This window comes from Ambystoma mexicanum, chromosome 2q, assembly GCF_040938575.1.
Source record: "Ambystoma mexicanum isolate Mex_15411 chromosome 2q, UKY_AmexF1_1, whole genome shotgun sequence".
Lineage (NCBI taxonomy): Eukaryota > Metazoa > Chordata > Amphibia > Caudata > Ambystomatidae > Ambystoma > Ambystoma mexicanum.
The window spans coordinates 124,094,234-124,121,570 of NC_090924.1; the positions used below are offsets into that span (position 1 = coordinate 124,094,234).

Consider the following 27,337-nt stretch of genomic DNA (forward strand, 5'->3'; position numbering starts at 1 on the left):
TTTTAACAACACCTGACCAGCGGCTAATCCCAGTCGATTTACAGATGGACACAAAGACCGTAACTCCCAGTATTGTGCTACAGTTAAGATGCCAGCTCATATGCTGGCTACTGTGAGAAACCAAAGGGTGTCTCAATGCTCAGTCAGGTGGGAACTGTCATCCAGGTGGCCAGGACACGGCCATTGCCTTTGGATGCAGTTCCTGGGGGTGGGCCAAACAGGAGGATCACCTGGATTGGAGGTCTCTGGGGGAGTGCAAGTGGGGCACCTGGAGGAGAGACAGAGTATCCCCTTTCCCATTTCCCTATAAACCCTCCATGTTCTATATACTATCTAGGAACTTTACCGCTGGCCCCTTTCTTACCAACACTCTGCTGCACAGACAAAGCGCTTCAGGGGAAGACAGACTGGCACACAGCCAGTCATTTTCACATGTCCCAACATCAGGGTTAGGCACTTGACCTTAATGACTCTCACTTGAATCATTTTACCTTTCCGCACTGGGATAAAAGGTGGCGCGTGAGAGCACACTATGAGCCAGACGAAAAAGGCAAAAAGGAAAACAGAACCGTATTCAGAGCGGCAGGAGAACTGATCCTGTGGAACTGATGCGACCCAGAGCAGGAGGGGCCAAGAGGCGAGGGTAAGGCCGTGGTCCTAGCTGCTGCAGAGCTAAGGTTGTCGGAGACTTTGAAAGGGAAACCGCCTCGCTAATGCACAAGGTTAAGGCGGCACCTCTTTTGGGTGAAATGCCGGGAGCTGGCAGGAGCCGAGCCGAGCTGTGCCTATAGCCTTGACTTCAAAGCAATTCTTGATAAACTACATCGAATGCTACCGGTGTTTGAACTGAGAGAACGGTCTGCGTTAACGAGTGAGTGAAAGAAACAATAGTGTTTGAAAGCCTTGCTGAGTTTCTTGAAGCCGCGAGCGAAAATACATTGTAACCAGAGTGAGAAAAGCAGAAGTTGCGTGTGTAATGAGAAGCCGTGAGAGAACCCTGAAACATTGTGATTATAATATCGGAGTGATCTGGTAATTGGGAATTACCTTATCGAAAGGCTCTACACCTAAAGACAAATGCATCAAATTAGAAGTAAGATAATTGAAAAAACTACAAATCCCAGAAGGCCTTAGGAGGGGCCATTTCAATTGAGAGAAAGTCAAAGTGGTCATACGGGGGCGTACGTAAAGTCCTCGTACAATAGAAAGTCTTTGACGAAATTGGCAGGCAAGTATGAACCCGACGGAGGGATGCCATGAGAATTTGTATAGGTAAATGTGAGCCTGACAGAGGGATGCCAAGAGAACTTGTATAGGCAGAGGGAAGCCAAAAGAAAACTAAGGGGAGTGAATCCTGAATTGTGATAAAACTGATAGGCAAGTGTGAACCCGATGGAGGGATGCACAGAGAAAGCCAAGGGGAGCGAACCCCCCCACATTGTGAACTTTTAAAGGAAAATCTTATGTTGAGAATGTGAATGAGAGTCTTAACAGGAGGATGAGAGAGCTAGAGACACTGATCCGAAAAGTCCCTAATGTGTGCAAAGAGACTGCTCTCTGGTGCCTAAAGAATCGAGTGTACTCCAAGCTTTACGTGTGTTCTGCCTTGTCCCGTGATGTAACATGGGGAAGGGAACACTCCAGTTCAGCAGTCCTGAACTACCAGAACCTTTTGGACATTTCCTTTTGCTATACACCATTTTTGTTATACATGTCATTTTCCCACACCCTTTTTGTTATTTAGAAGTAGGAACTGGCAATAGGTTTGTTAGTATAGGCCGCCTTTATTTTGACATGACGCAACTAGGACAGCGTTTTGTTTATGTTGATGGTTGTAACTTGCTCCCATCGCTAGAAGGCAGGTTAGATATGCATTTATCACACCCTTTTGAAAGTTCAATAAACACCCTTGTACTGTGGTCACTTGTGTCTCTTACTGTTGATGCCATGCCTCCCATACACTACCCATAACCTATAATGCACTCCTCTGCTGTCGAGCTAGGCACTGGCCTTTAACAACAAAATAAAATAGATAGGCCCCAGACCATATTTTTATTATTTGCTCCAAGATGATCCAGAAAATATCCAATCGCCAAAACCTAGCCTCCTAAAAGCAAAAAAAATAAAAAGCCCCCCTGCCTTCCTTTTTGATAGAATATTTGCAATTTTTCTTATTGCTATGCCCACATGTACATTATTCTTTACCTTACTCCTGCAACCCCACTTCCCATACCACGTGCTTCATCAGGACCTTTCTATTCCATCCTCACTCCTCACTCCTTAATACCTTTCAAAATGTTTCACTTCACAGCAGTAACCTCTCTAGGTCTGCCAGAGGAAGCCTAACATGCAGTTCCCTGCCCATCATGCATGTTCCATTTATAAGACCAATTGAGCTCTCTTTTTGTGCTGAAGTCGCTTGACCTTTACAAGGTTTACTTTGTACAGAAACAGTTCTTGTTAATTTCCCCAATATGCCATGAAACTTTACTTTGGGAGTCCTGCAATTGTCCCTTCTTATCTCTGCTCACGTTTCATTGCGTTCTTAAATGTTCGCTATCCCTGTTAAGTTCACACATGCATAGCTAACATCTATGTTAGTGCTTGGATGGAATACGTAAACCTAATTCTACAGTACTCTCCCTCATATTCTGATGCCTATGCTTGTACAGTGAACCTGGCCTTCACAATCTGACATGCGTTGAAATGCTGTCCATTAAACACTTTCTAGTAGGTTTCACAAAGCTGTGAAGATGAACCAAAGGCACACATCCAATCACTTTCTGATGTACTTGAAAGAAATATTATTGTCCCTGAATAAATGTTCTCTGTCCCTCAGGCACACTGGGATCTCAAAGTGAGGGATTTGAAGGAAAGGAATAGGTGCAGACTGGGCTGGTTTAGGATTGGCCTCATCCAGGATCTCAAGTTGTCCCATGTCAAATGTGAGTAGGTCACTCACTCTGGTTACTTTTGCTGCATTTGGGAAATTGATGTCCAGCATTTATAACGAGGACACCAAAACCACAAAATGTCTCAAGCGTCATAACCAGGAGAGGATAAGCAGAAAAACAAGATCCCTTTTATAAGCGCATCTCTTCAAAGAGAAATATGGAGAAAAAAAACTCACCGCATTTGGTATTCAACCTTTTGTATTCGCACTGATAGAATAATCCTTAAAACCTCATTGTTGATTATTGAATGATGATTTGTAAGTATCGTGATCCAATTGGTCAAAAATCATGACACGTTTACGTTAAGTATTACTATTTACCTGAATTGTGCTATGTACAGGCGAGTAATTTTGTTATGTTAGGTCAAATTGTCGAAGCTCTGCAGACTGTACGAATGCAACATCTATGATTTGCAAAATGCTGAAATACCTGGTGGGTGGTGTGCAGTCATGTGTAACCGTTCCTCTTATTAATTCAAGTTCCATCAGTGTTGGTCACAGAATCAATCTCTTACTTAGTAACCTAGTAGTAGAACACATTGTGGTCACTCATGTGATGCTTCTCTCCATGCGTTATTGGTGAGTTAAATTGAAACTTATATCATATCAACCTTAATTATGTGAAGTGATGTCCAATTCCTTTAAATGCTTGCCCAACATTTCTGTCATCCACATGAGTGGGGTTCCAAACCAGCTCCATATTTAATGGAAACAGTTCTGCTCTAGGAAACACATTTAGCAATCGTTATTCGGTGCGCACTGCTATTTGCAGTCCGCCTTCAAGGTCATCCAAAACTGACATAGGATTAGGTATGTTAATACCATTCCAAATACCAGAGCTCACATGCCCAGAAAATTCGGTAATATTCCCTGTTAATCTTTACTGTATTACAATATTCGCCCAATATGCCAGCGTTAGCCCACTTACGTGCATAGTAAGTCGCCAGGGCAATGTAGCTGCCGGGTCTGAAGTGAAACCAAAGGTAACTGCCCCATAACAAAACATCACTTCCTTCTATGAACGGGGCTGGGTAAGCTACTGCTATCAGACATATACAGGTTTATGTGTGTCAAATGCACATACATAGTTCCGACAAAGTCTGGTTCCGGCTCACTAAACTGCAAAGAGGAACTGAAGGGAGATATGCAATATTTCTCTGGTGTATTTAGAGTTCTTTTGGTTTGTTGATGTGATTTGCTTTGCCAATGGAATTTTGAGCTCTGGAAGCTTTTAATGTTAACAGGTACATTGTTTCAGTAGTGTGCAGTAGAAAATAGAAATTGCTGTAGAAAATCTGGCGCCTCTAAAACCACTTTTTTAAAAAAAATGTGGTTTATTCAACCTTTTTACCATTCCTCGCATGACAGTGCACATCCATAAAAGCACGCCATAAGACATTGCATAAAACATGTAAGAACACAGTTAATTGACAAATGTTTAAAGACCTAAATCACAGTTAATAGCTCATTGCTCTGTCTCTACTATGCAATTCATCAGTTAAAAAAAGAGCCCTAGTCAAATCCATTCCACCCCGGTACCACCAATGCGAACCCTCAACACATCAATATAAACTGCAATTCTCCAAGATGAGCGCAACTTTTTTCCAGAATAGCGTGAAAAAGACAATACAGGGTTCTCAGTTACCCGCCATATCCATCGCCCAGAGGGCCTCCCCATTATTAGTACAGCCCAAGCCAGCTGCCATGTCTTCAGTTGGGACAACTCTTTAACCGAGATTGAAGGCAAAGAGGGAAGCTGTAGCTTTGCGCATTTGCACTGCACTGTTTTGGAACTATTCAAAGGCTATTGTTCGTGCATGAGTGAAGGAGTTGTGCAGAGATGCACCTTTTTACCCTGTGCACACGCCCTGATTTGACCACGTGAGATGGGTTGACGGGTTTTCACATTTTTGTGCACATTTCATATTCACAGACGGGATGCGCACAAAAATGCAAGGCTATGCCCTTGAATTCGCCTCTGTCTGTTGGAAAGTGCAGGAAAAGTGCACTGCACGATCATTCATGACCCTACTCTGAATTGTTTTCAGCTGATTCTGCTGCAGGCCCACTTATCTTTCTAGCCTTATGTGAGGGATAAGAAGGTGCTTTACTGCAAGTTTGCAATTTAGCATGACACTCCCTTTAACCCCTGCCATTCTGAATGGGGCTCCTAGCGCCCATGTGCACTTTGGGTGCCAGTGAATGTGTTTGGTGTTGGGCACGCTCCTTCAACACTATGTACGCCTGTCTTTGCTGCCCCGTCGTACATTATGTGCACGGTTACTCTCGTTAATTTGATGACCCGCACATTTCGGAGAATTTGCGCTCCTTGGGGAAAGCAGACATGATGTGCTTTTCTGAGAAACCAACATCGTTGTGAAATGGGCCAATTATGCTTCACAGTTAGGGCAAGAACTCTGAGTAGTCATAATCTAAAAACACAATCGCATTGCCACTTTAAATGTGACTCATCTACATATAGAGCGCTTTTAGGGATGATCAGTAATCCGACACTTGTACAGGCCCACTCCCCGACTTGCACGTGCAATGCCAATAAATGTGACACAGCCTAATGGGGAATGAGACTAGGAGAACAGGCTGCGAGAGTTAAGTTTTGTTTATGTAAAATTGGCATCCAGAGAACTCTGCTGCCCGAGAACGCTCTGACAAACAACACACTTACAATTGATTGAAAGGGCAAAAAACGTCATCAGTGATGTCAGATAGAAATGTTACAAAAGTTCATTATGATTGGACACAAGACCATAATGCATATGTGCATCTAGGCGCGCTGCTCCTCCATGGTTGGCTGCTTGGTTGGCGGGAGGGTGAGCGTCACGAGGTCCATCTGTGTCCAGGCGGGGTGACGGTCAGGTCGCGGTGAGGTAGGGCGGGCCCCAACTAAGCTAACGTGAGATACTACCATTAAATATGCACTAAATAATGGTCACTACAGTTCCTTTGAATATATCATAAATCTATAAATTGTGCCCATATAATCACAGCATTATTCATTGGGACCTATATGAAGTACCGCGCTTGGGGTTTGGTGAGTAAGATAACATTGACTATGGGGTGGGTCCAGGTGCATCAAAGAGGCTATAAGACATTTTGACATTTGTTAGTTCTAGGGTGCAATATACTGTGACAGAGGTCTGATGTTAGTTGGGGGTACAGGGGGGTGAACTTCACAGCGGGGTCGCACGTCTGGTACATCAAGAGAATACCTTGCGGGGCCACAGGGTTACAGTGGTAGTAATTTTCCAACAGCGGGGGTAAGAGGGCACGGCAGGTTTGTGGAGATGGATGGACACAAAGTCATGTTCCAGACCGGTTCACGCATAGGACAGTGATCTCAGAGGAAGAGTGAAGTGTTACATTGAAACAAATGCACCAATTATCTCCGGCTCATCCGTGAGAACGGAGCTGCAAAGCTTTCAGGCACAGTGAGAAAAGGTGGGGGGCATGAGCGCGGTGAGCCCCGGCACTGCAGAGGGGACAGAAGCCTTTTCGTATTATCACTGGGAGGTCTAGTCCAACGATGGAGTTGAGGGTACACAAAATGGAAGCCCAAGTGTCCCGCACAACAACCCGCATCTGCTACTGTTAGCATGCCTACGAGCAATGGAAGCGTCCCCCATTATTGTGCGAGCAAGTGGTTTACATTGTGTTGAATGTATGAGGGGGGCCTAAACGACCCCTCACTCCCACACACACACTCTTGACCCCATGTGGGCTCATTAGTGTGATGTAGTTGCCATAATACAGGGGGCACATATAGTAGATACGCAAAGTGGACAATGCATGCATGAAGGCATTCATTTACTAGCCGTACCTTGATAAATGCCATTATGCATAATGCAACTTCTGGGATGTAAATAAACTGTTATGCTGCATGATGATTTGCTCAACATTTATGGGTTGGCTGGTAGTTGGCGTAGAATCCTGGCTCAGCTTTCACTGAGTTGTGTGGCTTTTCCATCTCTGGTGAATAGCGGTGGCCTCTGTTTGCAGGCTCGTTGCATTGCTCTTCCCCATGGACATACATTGACATTTATCAGCGTTCATTCTCACAGGCGTAACGTCTGACCAGCACTGCCTCCCTCCGCCTCTACATATTGGTGTGGTTAATGTTAGCCTTCTGGTGGGCTTGTTTCCTTCCAGAGCAGCTGCCAAAGTATTTGAGACACTCATTACAGCTTTTTAATCAATTTAAATAATATTGCATAATGTTATGTTACGTTAAAAAGCTTTTGTACAGCACCCATCACACCCATAATAGGCTTAGATTATTAAGTTAGTCGAACATTAATATAAATTGGATGTAGTGTGGGGGGATAGTGGCGTATTGGGCCCCCAGCTTGTGTGAGCCAAACCTTGGTCAACCGAGAAGGGAAATGGTTGAGAAAACAAAAGAAGCGCAAAACAGATTAACAGGAAGTCACAAGGGGGTTGAAAGTGAGGGGCATGCTTGTGACAGAGGGGTGCATATGCAAATGTTGGTAGTGCTCAATCGAACAAATGTTGATTGGAAAGAAAGGAAGTGAAACCTGCCAACAATGGCGAGCAATTTTCTGTAAGGGCAGTTTCTAGTACTGTGATTTCACGTCACTGGTGTTGATCAGTGCGTGGTTGTGTGATACACTCAAGTGTGCCCTTGCAGTGGTCGGGATTCTTCACTGGATTATTTTTAAATGTTGTCCCCGTTAAACCAGGAGGATAATATGTGGGTGCCGGGATGCCTGGCAGAAGTGCCAGAACAAAGAATTGGCTATGCAAACATGAATGCAGGGTTCACAAAAGGGGTAGCTGGAGGGGAAGAAGGGGCACTCTCTATCAGCCACAAGCCATACCTGCTTGGCAACTCAATGAAGGAGGAGATGGACTGATCATTGTTAAGTGATGAGGAAGTGTGGTGCCTTATTTGGAAGCAAGCTAGTCAATTATCGCAAGAGCTACCCATCTATAGAGCAGAACATGTCCTGACCGCCCTATCCAGGCTCCAGTCCATAGACTGCGTGAAGAATGAATGTGGGTATGCGGTAAAGAGGGCAGGTGCAGGGAGGTGGGCAGGTGTCTTTCCGTATGCAGCGACAGTCTGCCACCTCTTTGTGTGTATATATTCATTTGGTTCAGGGGTTATCAGGCCCTTAAGCCTTCGGCAATGCCGGGGTGGTCTAAGTGTGTTGAAACCTTGCACAAACACACACATGGCCAGCTTCTACAGACCTGAAAGTTGAAAGGAATGATGGGCACTTTTAAACCATGGTGGCTTCTGAAATGGGCCTCCTCTGGGAGTTCTTCAGGCCTGCAAAGAACTTTATGGGAACTGGCTGGACTCCTCTTGGGCTGAGGCTGGACTCCTCTTGGGCTGAGGCTGGACTCCTCCTGGGCTGAGGCTGGACGACTCCTGGGCTGAGGCTGGACTCCTCTTGGGCTGAGGCTGGACTCCTCTTGCGCTGAGGCTGGACTCCTCTTGGGCTGAGGCTGGACTCCTCCTGGGCTGAGGCTGGACTCCTCTTGCGCTGAGGCTGGACTCCTCTTGCGCTGAGGCTGGACTCCTCCTGGGCTGAGGCTGGACTCCTCTTGGGCTGAGGCTGGACTCCTCCTGCGCTGAGGCTGAAGTTGCATTATGCAATCTGGACTGCAGGTAACTTGTCCTGTTAAGTGGGCAGTGTCTGGGATCCTAGATCCAAAAGGGGTGACGTCTGCTTGTCGGGAGTTGCAAGCCTTTTCATGAAGTGAGTTCTGCTCGCGCGTCTTAATTATTTGCCTTTGTGTGGAATGTTACCTTGAAGCGCGTGTTGGCCTTGTACAGAGCAAACATGAAATGGCCAGCTACTATAGCAATAATGGAATCACGTGCCCACGGAAACAATTGAGGAGGGGGTGAAAAAACGGAAAACATTAAACTGGAGCAAAACTCGCTTAAAGGCAAAACGCCCAATTCCTTTACAAGATGGTAACTGGGAAGGGAGTCTTCCACATAACGATAGAGCGGGATTAGGTATAGATGCATTGTGTGAGGAAGTAAAATCCAACACCCACCTAAACTCAAGAGGGAGGTGCACGAGAAAAGCACAGTGGCAAGATAACCTTTGCAAAACACATAGGCCTGTCCTAGTTTGGCAATACATCTGCAGTTTTCCCGCAGGTGTTACTGCCAAACTCGATGACCTTTAGCCACTCTGCTGTCTGGCGGATACACAGCCAGGCTCGGCGTGATGGTCTAGCGGTGTTAGTCCCTATGCCCCGAGTCAATAGGATTCTGGTTATCGACGTTACTCCTGCGGGTGGTAAATGGGCTGCTGGCAGGTTATGTACATTTCTCTTGCCTGTCTCTTTAATGCACGCCATGTGCTCTTTTAGTCACCTCTGCTTGCTTTCTTGCCCAGAATGCAGATGCTGTGCATTTCTTCTGCAACTATGAAGAGAGCCGCGGGAACTACCTGGTCGATGTGGACGGCAACCGGATGCTGGACCTGTACTCCCAGATCTCCTCCATTCCACTAGGTAAGCACCTCGTGTCCCGGGGGCCCTGCTACCTCCCGTGGCTTGTTCTTTTCTTCCTGACCTCTGCCCGAAGAGAATTGATTACATCATAAAACTGCTGGCATGTCGCCAATGAAAGCTGCACAGAGGGCAGCTATAACATTGATGTGTTGCCGAGGGACGGGAATTAGACCTGGTCACACATGGCTCGCTTGAATAATGTCACGCATCAAAGGATCCCGCAGCGCTAATGATCATTTTGCACCAAACGGGGGGGGCTACTCTGCCATTCGTCAAAGGCCTCATTAATCCTGCGGGTGGGGGACAATATAATGTCCAATTGATTTTCTTCCTGTGCAATCCATCTCGTTCCCCAAACGGAGGCGCCGCTGCTTTTGCTGTTGCTCTGCTATGCTATCATTTTGCACCGATGCTCTGCCATCCTTAACGCTGCCGAGGTTAATGAGATGGTTGCCCATTCATACGCATACCCGCCCTGCAACCTTGGACCTGCCACAGGAGTGTTGCTGTGTGCATTCCTCTGTTGGAGTTAGGATATTAGGGTATTTCCTTATGCTTCGGTCCTTTCCAGGTTTGGGCACCCGGGGAGGTCCACCTGGGTCAGCACCAGCGTTCGCGCAGGGTTGGACTGGGACAGAAAAATGGGTACGGGCACTAAAGAAAAGCGGGCCACAATCACAAATGGCACTTGTTAACATTTTTCTTGACCAGCTGTTTTAATAGTGTTTCAGGGCAAACTCTCTGGAAAATGTGTGGGAAATTGTGCAATTGAAACCACTGTGGTCTGTTCATTCAGGGAAGGCTACTGGACGCACAGAACAGTCATTGCAGGGGCCACACACTCTCAGAAAACTGTCCCACACTGCCTTGCCAGGCCGCGGCTCTTCATCCTTACCCTATCAGCCATTTTGAGTCTTTAGGCGGAACGCCTGGGGGCAAACTTGCTCTCACAACCTCAAATTTGTTGTCATTACAATTTAATCGGGAGGAGATGAGACCTATATATGCTGGCGTTCAGGCCTCTGAGGGGGCTCAGGCCTTTATTAGGCCCTGCCCACCCGAGAATTTACCACTATTCGCACCCGCAGCCTTCATCTGGGGTGGTAATAGTTTTTTATTTGAAAAATTGCAGCCACAATGAATTAATGTGCTCAATTGCCCTCAAAAAGAACTAGAAGCAAATGGGTTGGCCATGCAAAACAGGAAAGAAAGTAAGTCCCTTTACTATTTCCATAGTGACAGCCAGGATGGAACACTGGCTGGAGACCAGTATGTGCAGATATGCCTGGGACTTTGGCAGAGAATGGGGTTCGTGACCAAGGAATGGGTGTGGAGGAATGGGACTGTTGTTGGTTGGTAGAAGGCATACCGGCCAGGCACCTGCTTGTCTAGAAGCTCTCCCCAGGAGCTAATGGTCAGCGGAGTGTAATTTTTCTTGTAACTTCAATCCTCTTGGACAGTTAAAGGTCATCATGAGCAAGCATAGTCCAGGCTCCTGTGATTCTCAAGGTTTCAGCAGATGGTTGAAGTTTGAAGCTCTGTGAAAGGTTTTTTCACATGCAAGGAATTTACAAGTAATGTGTTTGGTTCCTTTTTTAAGCTCAAAGTTTTTAAAATGTACATCCAGACTGGGAACAGTTTGTAAAGGAAAAGATTTTCACAGACCAAGTCGCACACTACGTTTAGTGGATTGTGTGCGAGTCTCACAAAGTTAAAACAACTGCCCTATATTACAACTCTTTTTAAATGTCTCCTCCATGTTGAAATGGGCACAATTGCTGGCAGGCATTTTCTGACACCATGGCCAGGTCCAGCATATTCCTGCCTCTTCCTTTTTACTCGCTGGTATTTTGGCTCTTTTAGCGTCGTGAGACTGGACTGTACACGTTCCACACCATGTCGCTGGATCAAAAAACACTTTAAGATCTGGCATTGGTGTTTTCTGCCTGTTTGAGGTTTTGCCGTTTCTGTAAAAGAAGGCACACACTGCCACTAAACTGCCTCTGCATCTAGTACAGTAATGCGCTCCCAGCTGTTGGCAATGAGCCTGCATTTCAGGCTTTCGCTTTTCCTAAGGTGCAGATGGCCTGATGTAGCACATATTTCTTCATGCTATTCACATAGCGCCTTTATATAACCCGCTTTACGGTTATGAACAAGGTAAAAAAAAAATTATTGCAAAACAAAAATGACCCTGAAAAATCGGGTGTTTTTACACGTTTTTTAAAATGGCCTGAAGTGGAACAACTTCCCAATTCAAATAGGAGAACTTTCCATAACTTAGAAGCACATGGAGTATGAGGTACTGTTAAAGAGGAAGGGAACTGCCACGAATGAACATACAGTGAGAGGGGTTCGGATAGATATTCCTGTGCCAGGGAAGGAATAGATATAAAAATAATGCATAAAGCATAAAATAGAAACTAAGAGATGGGCAGCCGGTGAAACTGAGCGGGATATGGAGAAATTGAAGATGAAAGACGAAGATTAAATGGAATACGCATAGCAGAATGTAGAATAGAGTGAAGGGCAAGAATAACATATTTGGGAAGTAAACATCTAAATAACTTCAAGGCCAGAAACTACACACCTTCAAATAGTAGCAGAAAAGCAAAGTGCTGAAATGTCCTAATGTTAAACTGATGCTGAAGACAAGGCAATGCAAGGTAAAATTTGTTTATGAAAAGATTCGCTGAGTGAAAAAAAAAAAAACAATACAAGGTCACAAGGCGAGGAAGAAATTGAAAGTAAAACTGGAGGTAACAAGAGTGACAAATGAATGATATAAAACTTTCGTTTTTAAAGGCTTTAAGCATAGAACATGTCTGCATCCAAGCCTTGACAGAGAAAACACATGAAGAAAGACTCTTCTTAAGAGATTCTGTTAAAGACTGCGAAGAATCAAAAATCAGTATGCGACATCCAAAAGATTGCATTAAGAAAGCCAAATGTATGGTATATAAATTAAATAGCAGCAGCCCAAGAACAGAACCTTGGGGTTCCCCATAAGAAAGTGGCCAACATAAAGGTGTGGAACCGTTCCAGGAAACCTGCAAGGAATGATTTATGATTACATAAATAAGAAAACCTGAATAGTACAAACCAGAAATACCAAGCAAAGAAAGTGAATGTAAAAGTGTCTTGTGATAAAAAGCATCAATGGCAACCGAAACATTGAGTAACGTCTAAAAGAGGGTTGTTGAAGATGATGCATGCAGAATACAATCAGATATAGAGAGTAAAGCAGTTTTAATATAGCCCTTTGGGCAATTGGGAGAAAATTCTTCAACTATTGCTCTTGAACATGACAGACTAGTCCCGTTTATTGTTTTATTGAATTTGTCAGCTCTTCTGGAAACCTACAGCAACACATTGGACCGGGAACATGTAGCTTCCAATCCTCAAATCTTTTGATAAAGCCACTTCAAGGGCTGGAATGGCCACTTAATATTATAGAGTGACTCTTTGCCTCAACGTGGCAGGGAAAGGCATTGGAGCGTAGAGAGGCAGGGAGATGGATAGTCAGAACTGGTCAGAGCCTACAGCAATCCTCCAATGATAGTCAATCTTCCATGATGTTTCTGTCCTTCAGCCTTTCATTATGTGCCTTCACCAGGAACATCTGGGGCTCAAAATTCTCCTGGAGGGCGTCCCTCGGCCTTAAGGAATCTGAACACGGATCGGCCCAATTGGCCAGGTTTACGCTAGAGCACCTGTGACCATGAGTTCTAACACATTTGGGTAAGATGTGGCAGGAGTCCTGATTAGGTTATGAACCCAACAATGAGGGCTCCAAATAATGGGACACAACTTCAAATCAGAGAACATGGGTGGAAACACAACAAAAGGGTGTTGGGGCTTTGGGAAGTATTAGGGCAGTATGTTGCAAAGAAACTGGCAACAAAGGCAAGAGAATGTACAGTGAGGAATGGGGACACAACCTGAAAATTAGGGTTACTGCAAGAGGTAAACTAATGGCACCCGACAAGCTTGGAATGGAAGGGTTGCAAGTGCATGGTCCTGAGGATATGGCATTCAATCTTGCAGTTTTGTCAATAGATCATTATAAATGCAGGGGAATGTTCTTCTGCAGTAGCTATACTCTGGCACATTCTGGTGAATTACAGGTTCTTTCTACTCCCAAACTGAACCACCTTTCTTAACTTTGTGGTCAGTGCCAGGTGGAGTGCCCAACAGACACTGGGGAATCCAAAGCAATTGTAACGCTCACCTGATTCTCGCAGAGGCGCCGGTCTTGACTGGGCAACTACCGTATCTTCAAAGGTGATGTGTAGCACCCGGTTGGCTCTTTGGGCTGGACCTCTGTGCACTGTATGCCTGACTTCAAGAGTGAGATGTCTGCAGATAGAAAATATGGGATTAATGAACTGGGGTTATTGGGGTGTCCCTATCTCTTCCCTTTTTGCTCTCCTGTAGACCCCCAAAGGTTAACGCTCTCACCTTAGGTAAGTGAATGCCGAGCTCTCCATCTGCCTCGGGGCAGGGTGCTGTAACCAGTTTCTTTACTGGGTAGGTAGCGCAGGCCACTTGACTTCAGAGGACTGCTGTCCGTCGTTTACTGCACGAACGGTAAGTTTCGAGTAATTCTATTGTCTTTAAAGTCTTTAGTAATGATGTCTCTTGTTTTGCAGGGTTCCGGCGATGGCGGATGACGGGCTGAAGTGAGTTGAAGATGGAGTCCGTGTGATGAATAGAAGCGCCTGGAAGCACGTAAGTAAGCGCTTGTTGCCTGCTTCACGATGCGCTCTAACTGTCTTTTTATTTTGCAGGTACGAGTTCGGAGCGGCTGCAGGGTGCCGGAATACCCACTGGGTTAGATGTGGAAAGGAGTAATGGCACGTGAGTATTAAAGTTCCCCAATGTCTTTAAACGCTCCTTGTTTTGTCTTTCAGATGCGGGATGCAGCGCCGAAGGCCTCCGGAGCGTGCAAAGAGTTGGTAAGCTTTTGTCTTTCAGATGCCGGAATGCTAACCTGTTCTTTCTTGTCTTTATAGGTGTTGCTGAAGACTGGATTCAGGATGGTAAGCCTTTTTTCCTTAGGCCCAGGATACGATGCAGAAGACACGATGAGCGTTCTGCTGCAGAGGATGCAGAATAACGCAAAGCAAGATTCATCCATCGGGTGTGGTTTAAATAGCCTCCTGTAGTGCTTAGGTGTCTCCTTCCACAGCCACGCCTAGGTAAGAAAAGAGTTCCTGCTTTCCAGAAGAGTTCCAGTGTTCTGAATCTAGGGAGTGGCTCCTGCCCCACCCAACAGGAAAAGTAGTTCCAAACAGAAGAGGATCAGAGGCTCAACTGGCAGGCAAGTAAGCAGCATGGTCTGCTGCAGGTAAGTCCACCCAAGCATTATGAGCCCGGCGCTTCCAGCGCTGGGACTGGGGATATTTATGAGCCTGGTGCCACTGGCGCCAGGACTGGGTCCAAAAGGTCCCAATTGGGACTGGTTGGCACTCGGAACCTGGGTTATGGATCTGCTTCCAAGGGAGTTGGGAAAACCCTGACCTTTTGGAAGCAGAGATCATGACAGCAATACTGGAACCAGGGGGGGGTTGTTACCCCAACCTTCAGCATCGCTTGAACCAGGCATAGCTTTGAAATGAATTTAAAGGAAGCAGCAGCTCAGGTCCCAAAATAGAATCAAATTCACTAGCCTTTCAAAGCATCTTCATTCACCTAGTTTGTAGTGCATAATCTGTTAAAAAAAAAACACCCCTAGTATCATCTGTACCCGTCTTCACTTTATGTTCACATCGATCTCCATACCCAGTGGTATAATCCAAAACCCATAATCCAAAGCCCTCCTGAAAATCTATAGACTAATGTTGTCCTGTGACCTGTGTGTCTAATTTGATTCTGCATGTACATGTGGTGCCCTGATGCCTGCGTGCTCCGGCGCGGTAGAACCAAAAAAAAAATACATGCTCCAGACACCTCGAGACACCTAGAGACCAAGCTCAAATCCGAAATGTGCAGGACCTGGTCATCCAGATCCTCCATAGGGCCAATTAATTTTGTTTCTGCGTGTGGTGTTTCCGCCAACCCACTTTCTGCTGCCCATCCCGCGTCCACAGGCAGTAGATTCACGCCTTCTGGAATGAGGACATCATGGATGAATGCAGGAAAGCTGGTGGAGCCGCTGGGAATGTGAGCAGCTGTGTTTGCAGTATAACTCCCCTGCCATGTGGCCCAGAGGACTCCTTCACAAAAATCCCCCCCACACCCCAATCAGGATTTCTGTTGTGCGATGCAGCAGAGTAAAGATACCCCCCAAACCCCCAACTAGAGCCCATGGACTTGATTTGGTTGTGGATGGCAGCACTGGTCACAGGGCCTTGCAGTCCACCACACAGAAAGAGAGCTTTCACCCTGGGGTGGCAGATCAGATGAGTTGCTCCCCCTGGGAGGAGGCTCCCACTGGAGGCAGCAATATTATTTTTTGGAGAAATGGACCACGCCATGTGGCCTATCCACACCACCCACCGTTAGCCGCAAAGCATTCTCCTAGAGCCAGGGATAATCTTTTTTCTATGGGATGATCTTTTTTTGGGGTGCCGCCCTGGCATTGTCTGTCCTTGAGTGTCCTCCAACATAAAATAAAGGCTTCTCCCCTGTGGGGCAGATTGCTGGGGCTGCCAACTGATCTGCGCCTACCAGGGGACACGTTTAGGAACCGACACCTTTGCATCAGCACAGAAGCCCCCCCCTCTCCTGGCTTTGCCACCACTATGTGGGGCATATTTAGAGGGTGAATGCCTGATCTGCCTACCCCGCCGGGTGAAAAACGTTCACTAGCACTCATACCAGGGTGAGGTAGCTGCACCCACACATGTGGAGCATAGATTTCATCAGGAGGAGTATCGTATTGTAGGTTGTCATGGCATGAGTTGCTGTAGGCAGGTTTGTACACTTTCCAGTGGGAAATATGACTATAATCCCGTTTGTTAGCAATATTTTTAACATTTTACTGGACTTTCTGGTTAGCGTGACCTTTTGCAACCCTAACTCTGAGCTGGGAATGTTCCCTAACGAAAACTAAGGTGTGTCTAAGTCTGTCAGTGGAAAGTAAAAATCTGTCTGTGTCGAAACCTAGGCTTGCCCTCACTTCTACAGAATAACAGTGTGAATGGGATTTGGCCAACTCAATGGTGTTCAAAGTAAAATTAGGGAGAAAATTGAACTCTTCTGTGGCTCCCTTCCCCAAGATCAAGGCACTCGGATTTACAAAGTTGCACAGAGTCTTAGGATTCTCTTGGCAATAACTGTATCTCTGTCTATTACTATTTTAGGCAAACGCTTTTTTAGAAAATACAGTTGGCCCCATCCCTCCTTTCCGGAAACAACTTCAAAAGGAACTGGCTGCGTGCATTTGCAAAGTGCTTTTGTTAAGTGCTGTTCGCTGTTTCCTGGGTCGAGGGTCCAGGGTGGAAAGGGTGAAAGGATAAGGTGCCAACAACTGGGAGCAATTGGAAACAAACACACTAGTGATTTATGAGCGTGATACACAAGGTACGAAGGCTTGAAGTCACTTTAGGCTGGGTTGACGCAAGTAGCGGTAAGCCAGTATAAAACATATTGGTTAGCTTTGCTCTGCTGGCATATTACATTGATTACTAAGTTGTATATGTGAAAACCACAAAGCACACAATCATGTCCGCCATAAATATAGTGTCTTCTGATGATGATTGTTAGAGCTGGCTCGGCTGTGGCATTTGTACGTATGCCAGTAAAACAAGCAGGGGGGGTTGAATGTAGATTGGTTAGCAGAGGTGAGTTCCTCTAGCCCTTCTTTCCCCGCAATGCAGTCCCAGGAACCTAGACAACCTCGCCGCTATCTCAGAACGTGTGTACCAAAAATCATTGTAAAACCGACCATTGCCACAAAATCTGTGAAAATTATAACATACTATACCTAAATTAGCAATTTAAGCTCCATTGATGAAGAATGTGCTGTTCAAGATATTGTGGCTGATTTAAATAGATCACTATGTTGTTTGGGCACAAAGCTAATTGATAGTGTTATTAGCCCACTGAACATTAACTCTAAGGAAGTGTGTGTATCTGATCAGGCATGTATGATGGTACACTCCAATCCATTAGAGTGGATGTCAGATTTGCACTCCCCTCGGAGAGAAGTCACCTGTAGTGTGTAGTGAACAATCCCAACCTACTGTCGCACATGAGTTTAATGATAGTGACATGTGTAATGTGAGCATGTCGTCGACTGACATGTTTAGAGTCTTTGAAAATCTACTCTCCACATTAGTAGAGAAATGTGAAAGGCTAGAAAATAAACTAGATGTACAATCCCTTCTTTTACATAGAAGTATAAATCATGGTAGAAAAAATGTAAGGGAACATGGCACCAATACTGCGACTATAATTAGACAAGAACTTGTAGATGACAATATGGCAGTGGAAAAAGTAACTAATACAACCAACGCCTGTTCTGTAAGTGCAGTTGTGGCTGGAAGAGAATTGAAAGAACCAAGTAAATGGAAAAAAAGGAGATTACATCACAAGCCTTTATGTACAGCAGAAAATCTAGAGTGCGCAAGAATAGGTTGTTAGTGAAGATAATACGAATCTCAATATTGTGACCCTTGACAATCGAAGTGCAGAAGTTGCTCATTCTAATGATCAAGTAATGCATTTGGTTACATCACAAAATAGTGGCTGTGAGGTGGTACAGGTACTCGGTAGTAAATCACTGACCCCCGCACTCCCTGTGAGAAACCACATAAAGGGGTGTGATATAGAAAGCTGTTTGGTTGAATCTGAGAATGAGAATACGGATGAAAGTCCTATTGATAGGGGAGTAATGCAAGGTGTAAACAAAAGACAAAAACGCACAATAGACAAAAAGAAGGGTGAGTGGACACCATGGATCATGGTCTGGGAGATATAGAGTGTTTATTTAATGGTGAAGATGACCGACCCACAGCAATTAATGCAAGTAAGAACAGGATAGAATACAATAAGGTGGGGGGGGGACGGGAACCAAGAGCACAGCTTCTGATTCAAGAATTGACCAACAATCCCAGACGCATGATAGTTGGTGCGGCCAGGCAAAGATGCAAGAAAGGATTGAGGGGGTCAATGTAGAAGCTGATGTTAGAGATTAATGTTATGCCTTACAGATAAAATCTGTATCAGCTTCTGAATACCTACCACCCGTAAAAAGGGCGGCCATCTTGTGAATTTTACACTCAATAGTAGCCCTGAGGACAATCAACTCCAATGATATGAAGATTGTTGACCAGGTGGAAGACACAGCCATGTCAGTGTCTAACATTTGCTTTTCATCAGTATCCACATTGGATTACATTATGCAATATGAACATGAACTGTATAGAAAACAAAAGGGGGTCTGGAGTCTCTCTACCAGCACAAACACGGCCATTGACCGGTTATTGGGTGGATGGCCCCTGGGAGAGTCTCAACAAAGTCTTTAGCTCACTGTCCCTTTCACAGAGGAAATATATCAGTCTTTGTCCTGTCCAGGGGCAGTCCAGCACCAAAATGCTAGGCAATTTTCCTCTGAACAAGAGTTCCAACAGCAACCCCAGACACATGTTTCGGCCTAGTCGGGCCTCATCAGTGAGTTGGAGCTGTGCCTCTCTAAGAACAGCGAGCAAGGGGTCCACGTCTGGATTCCCCTGGTAACTTGGGGTGAGACCCAAAGTTACTTAACATGCAAAACAAAAGGGGTCTGGGGGTCTCATACTTACCTGACCTGAAAACATCACTGATAGAGCAAAACATCCTTTCTTTTTATGAGGTCCCTTGTACAACTGTAGTGATGTGCTGTGAAGTTGATGCGTTGTGAATTTGATTCTGTTTTGAAACCACTTTTCTGTATCTGTGTTAAAAGTTAAAGGTTCACCATTGTCTGGGTGTTTGCTTCTGGGTTAAACACAGCCTGTTGTACTGTAAAGGGATTCTGCCTTTTCTGCACTGCTGTATGTTTCCATGGCACATTTATATTTTTCTGCTAAAGTAGCATACTTAGAACAAAATAAGACGAAAGAAAATAGTATAGTCCATTGATATAAATGTTTATTTATACATCATTTTAAAAAAACGATATATTTATGGTGGGTTAAAATGTTTTCCAATTTTATTTTTATTTTAGGGTACAACCATCCAGCTCTGCTTAAGCTTTTGCAGCAACCACAAAATTTGGTGAGTAGTTGTGTTACGATGGCATTTGTCAGTGCACTTCATCCATGCTCATTTTTCATTTATTGGAGATCTGTGATGTTCCACAAGCATGAAAAGTTATCTGAACTGAAAGAAAAAATGGTGTAAACTAATAGGGGCAGACTGCAGAACTACTGACTGGTACAAATAACCTGTCCATATGCAGCCATATAAAGAGACCATGTTAAGAAATGTTACTATGCTCTAAATCACTTTAGTGATCTTATGCACATAGGCCCGTCCTCATAGTGGTGTATTGTGACCCGCCCAGGGTAAACCAGACCACACTCTGTGAGGGAAAGGGAAAGATAAGAGGATAATAGAAACTGGAGTAAAATAGTGATGGAGCAGACAAAGAGAGAGGTCCCTAAGGGTTTAGGGAAAAGGTGTATGATTGCATAGCTATCAGTAATAAAATTGCTTTTAAATTGGTGCAGTATTGGCTCCATATCGATTCCACTGAAAAGTATGCTCCATGGGATTTCATCCACTCACAAGGTGGCCGTGCGTGCGAGTGGTACAAAAACGTGAAAATGGTTAGTATTTTTTTACAGAAATTTGAGGTGATTTTGAATAATGATCTAAGAGAAGTTAAAAATCGAGTAAAGTTGTTTCATTTAGAAAAGCAATTCGAAATGTCTCGGACCTTAACAACATTTCCTCAGTACTTAGTTCATAAGACCTCATTCCCAGCAGAACTCTAATCTGGACAAAATCTCCCCTCCTAAGAAAAGGTCCTTTTTTTTAAAATTGACATTAGATATTTTCCCTGTGGCTGAATTTACATGTGAACGGTCAAAAATTAATTCAGTAAGAAGTTGTTCTTCCATCCCATCGCAATCAACAGTAGGGTTAATTTTCTATTAACAAACCCTGTATACAGTGAGGCTAGAAAGAAATTGACACCAACCTTCAACAAATATTGTGTAAGAGCTGTAGTTGATGCTCACATATTAGGTAAGATAACACTATATCTGGAATTTATTTTTGTAGTGGCAAGCTATATCGATACTGCTTGGTATTGGACATGTAAACATTTGAAGAATTTAATTTTCTGTCTAGCGTGCATTTTTATGCAAATGTGTGCATTGTTTTGGTATTTATGTATAATTGATCAATTGAATTGTTTGTGTTTTTTATTGTTTATGCTTTTATGGGAGTTTTCCTGAAATAAAGCTGATTTGATTGATGGGATTGATTGTGGTTTTAGGGATGTGTGTGTGTGTAAACATTGGTTGTGCATTAAACAAATGTTGATCTGGAAAAGAGGTAATAAAATTCCGCCGGGGAAGGCTCAAGGGTAAGGCTCTTGTCCTGTCTGTGTCCGTCTCCCCCTCCTTGATATAATATCAGGAGTCGAGGGCGTGCTTTCTGCAACCTTATTGCTACTTACATTCTCCTTTCCGGGACTGGAGTATGCTGATCGTTCTCCTTATCAAGATGGCTGTCTTATTCATCCTTGCAGCACCCTGCATCAGCTGGGAGGAGTGCCTCCTCGCATCCGCCGTGATTGGCTGGGCCCTTCTTGTCTCCTAGGCCTGTTCGTAGCCGGCAGGCGAAGCCGGCTCATTCCGCCGGTGAGGGCTCTAGGGTAAAGCTCTTGGCCTGTCTGTGTTTGTCTGTGGCTGGACGGCGACTCAGCGTGACACCCTGCTCTTCACCACCCCCTGCTTCATCCATGATGTTAATCTCACGCAAAATCCTACATTACCTCAAACCACATGAATAGGAGAGCGCCGACTATTCTACGGGGCGTGTACCATCACTGCCCGGGCATTGCCTCCTCTCTGCGCATGTACATTGAACTACCGACTTTATCCGCACCACTATACTGCAGCTATTCCGGCCACAGTCTCTCACCTTACCTATCCCAGTGGCATCATTACCTACACCTCACCGTGTCTCCCTGGCACTGCACGTTTTCTGCTATGTGTTTCCACTACAACCGATACACCCAATATAACTAACGTTAGAAACCTCATCTCTAACACCTGGCCTACGTTGCGACTTCGATCCATGCACTTGCAAAAGTCGGCCTTCGGCTCCTAACATAAGGTCACCCTTCAACCAATACCGCCGGATCACCGTATAACCACCTCTACCGCCTGCTCACTCACGTTGAACTTGGTCCGCACAATGAATGCATGTCTGATGTTTCTCCCCATATGATGCGGTGAAGCTTTCCAACTGTATGACATTACATATTTTTGCCTGCCTGTTTGAGCTACCTGTAAGTTTTGGAGCTGCGTCCAAGCTGTATTCCGCTTTGATTTTGTCCATAAACGCATGTCTGATGTAGCTCCCCATAAAATGAGGAGAAGCTTTACAGTTGTATTTCATTACCGTCCATTTCCTTTTATATGCACGCATGTTGCAGCAGCCTGTAAATTGTGGAGCTGCACCCAAGCTGTATTTCCACCCTGATTATGTCCTTAAATGCATGCCTGTTGTAACTCACTGTAAATTGTGGTGACGCCTTACCAGATTGTATATGTACTTTTCTTCCCTCTTGCAATAGCACTTGTATGTAACTAGCGCCTAGATACCTCTGGGTTTTGTGCGCTGTAACAAGCATACATACAAATGTTAACACATCAGTGGTGCTGTCCCCTACCGGGTTCACAATCTAATACATAATAGTGTAGTAAGGTACAGATTTGAACCAAAGTTGTTTTGCTGCGCTGTCCAATGGCATGCTGTTCCACAGTGGAAGACGTCTAACTAGTTACCACTATGTAGAGTTTACCAAGTTTCAAAAGAAAGAGGGAAGAGACATAGTGTTTTTTATTTTTGAAAATTCAAAGGAATGGGCCTAGGTAAGTAATCTTTATTTAGACCTAAGGGTGTCATGCCGTCCAACCTGTGGATCCAAAACAATTCCCGCTGGGACAATATTTTGGGTAGATTACCTCCCCTTGGGAGCGGATGCACCACCTCAAGGATGGTCACTCTCATTTGCGAGATATTATGATGATTGTCCCTAAAGTGACGGAACACTGGTGATTTTATGTTACAGGTCCACATGGGCAACGTATAGTGTAAATCACATTCCTGGTGTCACAAGTTGCATAGTTTTTCAAGGGTATCTTTTTCCCAGTATTCGGATGCCGAATATGGTTGCCTTTGATCACGTTCGAACAATGTTGGCAATTTAGGCATGGAAATGTGCCACATTTTTGTATACTGAGACTTCTTTGTGATGTTTTCTTTGTTTTTTCAGCTTTAATGAGTTTGTCACGTAGGTTGTTTCCTCTCTTGTATGGCAACATTGGTGGCTGAGATTCGGGTCAGATTTTATGAAGTCCCAATTTTTGTTAATGATCCGTTTGATTTGGAAACTTTGGCTAGAATATTTGAGTGTGTAGATTAGTTTTGATTTGTCTCTCTTCACTTTAGCTCCTAGGAGATTTTCACGACTCTGTCCTTCCGTTCTGAGTATAGCTTTATCAAGAATTGCTTCCGGAAAACCCATGTTCAAAAATCTTGATTTCATAGTTTCATATTCATCTTGTAGTTTCCCTGCATCAGATGTAATTCTTTTCAATCTCAGTAATTGACTATACGGTAAATGCTCTTTCAGGTGCCTTGGGTGGAAGCTATTGTAGTGCAGAGAACTATTCACATCTGTGGTTTTTCTGAAGATGATAGTGTTAAACCCAGTTTCTGTCAGTTCAATTGTCACATCCAGGAATTTGATTTTTGGTTTTCCAATCTCGATGGTAAATTTAATTCTTTCGTTACATAGATTGATATATTCCCAAAATTGTAGTAGTTCTTCTTCCATACCGTACAAAATACCAAAAATATTGTCTATATACCTTAGCCAACTTTTGATCTTGTTCTTCCAGTGTCGGTGTTCCAGGACAAAGGTATTCTCAAAATAATAGGGAGCTAATGCTGAGCCCATCGAGGTCCCTGAAATTGACTGTTGAACCGGAAGTCGTTGTTGTACACAATGATGTTTATAAGTTCTATTGCGAAGGTTTTGTGTATGGAAATCCCTTCTTCTTAGTATGAACCATTCCAATGCTGTAATGCCTTTGTCATGGAGTAAGGACGTATCAGCCAGGTGGTGCTTCGCATCATTTTTGCTAGTGGTAAGTGCTCTAGGGGTGAGTTTCCAATGCTTCTGTTGAGACCTATGCCTCCTCCCTTTGGTTGTTGTGCATGTACTGCTATATAATCATATTCATGAGCATGTGAACCCATGAAAGATCCAATGCTGGAGAAGGACCAAGTTACTTACCTGTAACTCCTGTTCTCCAGCATTGTTATCTTTCATGCAGGCACATGCAACCCTCCCGCCTACCCATCTACAGCTCTTAATTGGTTCCTACTGCCACATTACGTTGACTTTTAAATCTGAAGATAGCTGCCCAGTGTGGACCTAAGGAGGACCACTGTTATTGGCTGGGGCAATTTGACCAAACGTGACAGCAATAGACTATACAAGTACCAAGCAGTTCTTAATTTTTTTAATATAAAGCAAAACTGCTTCATTATTTGTATCCAGGATTCCCAGCCTGACAAGCGGGAATTTTCATGAGCATGTGAATCCATGAATATAAATGCTGGACAACAGGAGTAACGTGGTCCTTTGAAGCAGCAAGTCAGTCTGGAATGTACAGGATCAGAGGCCAGTGGCTTCTACTTCAGGACTTAACTAGATTCTCCAGGCGGCTCAACACTGCGAACCGTAGTTTTTAAAACACAGAGCACTGTCTGAAAGTGAGACTGTTGAGCAGATCTAGTTCTTTGGAAGAATCTATTTACTTGGAGATTGCCCCTAGAAAATGGAAACTACCCAACTAAACAGTACTCCTTTAACTGACTATGCAAGAATGACTGGACACAAATGCACTGCCCAATTTACAGAGACACATGCATTCAGTTTCCACATAGATTACAGAAGATCTACATGCATTGGAACAAGGCCCTATGGCGTGAACCCGGTTAACTGCCCCACCGACCCCTTATTTTCCTTGACTTTCTCAAGCCCGCCTATTTTTGGCATGTGATCACTTGACATCCTGCTCAGTGAGTTTTATTCATTAAAATAATAAAGCAACCAAGAGCCTGTTGATAATATCCATGCTTCTAGTCACTTTGTCATAAGCACGCAGATTGTTTGTATGCAGATTAAATAAGCAAATATTGCACTCTCATCAGCTGTTGGGAACTGATCTGAACCCTGTGCCCATAGTGGCGGGTTTGGCCTCGGGGCACATTGTGTGCGTTGTCTCCATGCCTCTGCTGTAGATGTAGTGTGCACCCCCTTTGTGCTAAGGGGGTGGCTTGTACATATGCCCGATAGGGCAATGGCCTTCTGTTGGGAGTCTATTAATATGTTTAGGACCACAGTGGCAGGGAAGTGATCTGGTTAAAAAGGAGCTGCCTGGAACCAACGGGCAGCAGCTTCTTTTATGACTCATCTGTGGAAACCTTTAATATTGCAAGATTTGTAGAGCTCTGTTGGTGCATTCCCATAATATGGTCCAGAAAGCACAACTGAATGTAGGTCAAATTATATATTTGTAATTTTGTTGCCAGACAGTTTGAATTGAACTCCTTTGACAGCATTTTTGCTCTATGGATCATCGTGTACTTTGTTGTCGGGGCTGAAGCCTATGGATGATTTTGTACTAGCTACTAAGGTTGAGCCTATGCCTACCACCGACTGCTACGGCTGTTATAGTTTTGTACAGGGGTTTGGGGGTCAGTTCAAGAAAGTTGCAGAAGTGTTTGTTCGGGTTTGTTTAGGTAGTGAAGTGATGCCCAAAAATAGTTATTTTGAATCCCAGTGCTCCAGAAAATGAGACCTGTCTTTTTCAGCTGTGGTGTTCAACTGATTGATGTAGATATAAGACCCTGTTATCTATAAGATAACCTGTGAGTTTGATGAGGATGTTGAAGAACATGGCGGAGAGAATAGAGGATAAAGTAGAACTGCATTAGGTGGATAGTTGGTCTACGTTTACGTCCTCCTTAAATACAGTCAGGCAGGAAGGGCAGGATGACTTGCTTGAGTCCCAAGGGTTGACTGTATGCCATTGAGAAGATTGACTTCACTCCGAAGAATAGCAATTCTTCCTCCAGGGAGCGTTGCAGATGGTTGAAACTTTAGAAGGCAAATGATAAGAAGGATATAATCTGATTTTTAAAAAAAATAGGGTGTTAAGATAACAATCACAAGCAAAATGTTATTCGGCGTGGAAACTGAAGGCCATGGCACTAAGGTATACAAATATACAGGGTCTGCAACTGAACTAGACGCTTAGGGCTCCCAATCATCAGAGCACACCTGATAGTACTGTTGTACCTAGGGACGGAGAAGACCTCAATAGTTAACCAATCTGAACTGTATTCTGAGAGTGGAAGTACAGCCACTCCCAGCCACAAAAGGTGCTGGGAGCAAACGAACCAGTGGGAATGGTTCAGTCAAAGTTTCAGTCTGATCTCTCACAAGGCAAGTGTGTGGCACTGAGATGCCGTAAGAGAGCCAGAGCCAAGGTGATGTGTGTTCTGGGTTGGAAATCCAGTCCCTCGACAATGCGGTGCAGGAGGCACACAGAGATCAAACCAAAGAGAATTCATTATTGGAAGTTGTGGTTGTGACACTGCACAAGGGAAAGTGTGTGGGGCTGAGAAGGCCGAAGAGAACCAAACTAAAAAGTATTCTGTGAGCGGAAGGCCTCTCAGTCTCCATAGCGCGGCATACGGGGCACTGATCGAGAACTGAGATAGAATAATTGCTAGGCATAACACAGGCCAACTGAGAGAAAGACAAAGAACCAGAGACTTTGTGAAAGAAACATTTTTGTTATCTAAATTAGTTCGTTTTTTTTTTTTTTCTTACAATTTAAGATTTGACCTCATCATTGCCGGTGACATGCCTCAATAGCTAAATAACTTTAATCAAGAAGAGTACATTATGTAATCGGCTAAGGACATAGTCATGCTCACATCAAAGTGCCCTCCCAAAGCAAAATGACCCAATGCACATTATGCTTCTTAAACTGAACATACTCTATAGGGGCCTGCATTCACACAGTCAGCAGAAAATGAGCAATTAACTATTCATTGTTCTTTGCGAAATGGGTACATTGCTTAGTAACACCACCTCTCAGGTAAGCATATTTACACTAGTCTGCACCTCAAAATGACAAGCGAAGGGATATTAGAAAAATCACTCTGATCAATAGTCTTTGTACTTGGCCATAATGCACAGAGCAACACCGAAGGAACCGCAACTAAACAATGTTTTTACCAATAACCACACACCTGAGTACAAAATGTAAAATGCAGTTCATGTCCTTACATTTCAAAGTTCCATAACCATACAGTCCTAAAAAATGGTCACACTAGTCTGAGCATTCATTACAAAGCTGCTTTTGTGTGACTTCATAGTTTACATCAGCGTCGCCCTGCTTTCATCAGTAACTTGCTAGGGTGTGACCGAGAATTTATATTATGCACTTTAAGAACATTGGTCACAACAGCTTCCTCCTCAAATGAATGTATTTTATGCAGGCCAACACTAAGTGCGGAATGTCTTCAGTGCCCCCAATATGGCTGATACACTGCCTATCAGATTTACCAACCTTCTATAGCCCCATTCATGTTCCCAACATTAAGGTGGAGCTGGCTACA

General features: G+C 44.3%; 1 protein-coding gene across 4 annotated transcripts in view; it reads left to right on the plus strand.

Moving 5' to 3' along the window:
* Nucleotides 1-27,337, plus strand: part of ABAT (4-aminobutyrate aminotransferase) — a 719,432-nt gene that overhangs the window by 409,744 nt on the left and 282,351 nt on the right. For all 4 annotated transcript variants that reach the window (XM_069647042.1, XM_069647043.1, XM_069647044.1 and 1 more), the window contains 2 exons: nt 9,349-9,466; nt 19,620-19,669. In XM_069647042.1, coding sequence (XP_069503143.1) covers nt 9,349-9,466; nt 19,620-19,669 — 168 coding nt within the window. The remainder of the gene's footprint in view (nt 1-9,348; nt 9,467-19,619; nt 19,670-27,337) is intronic.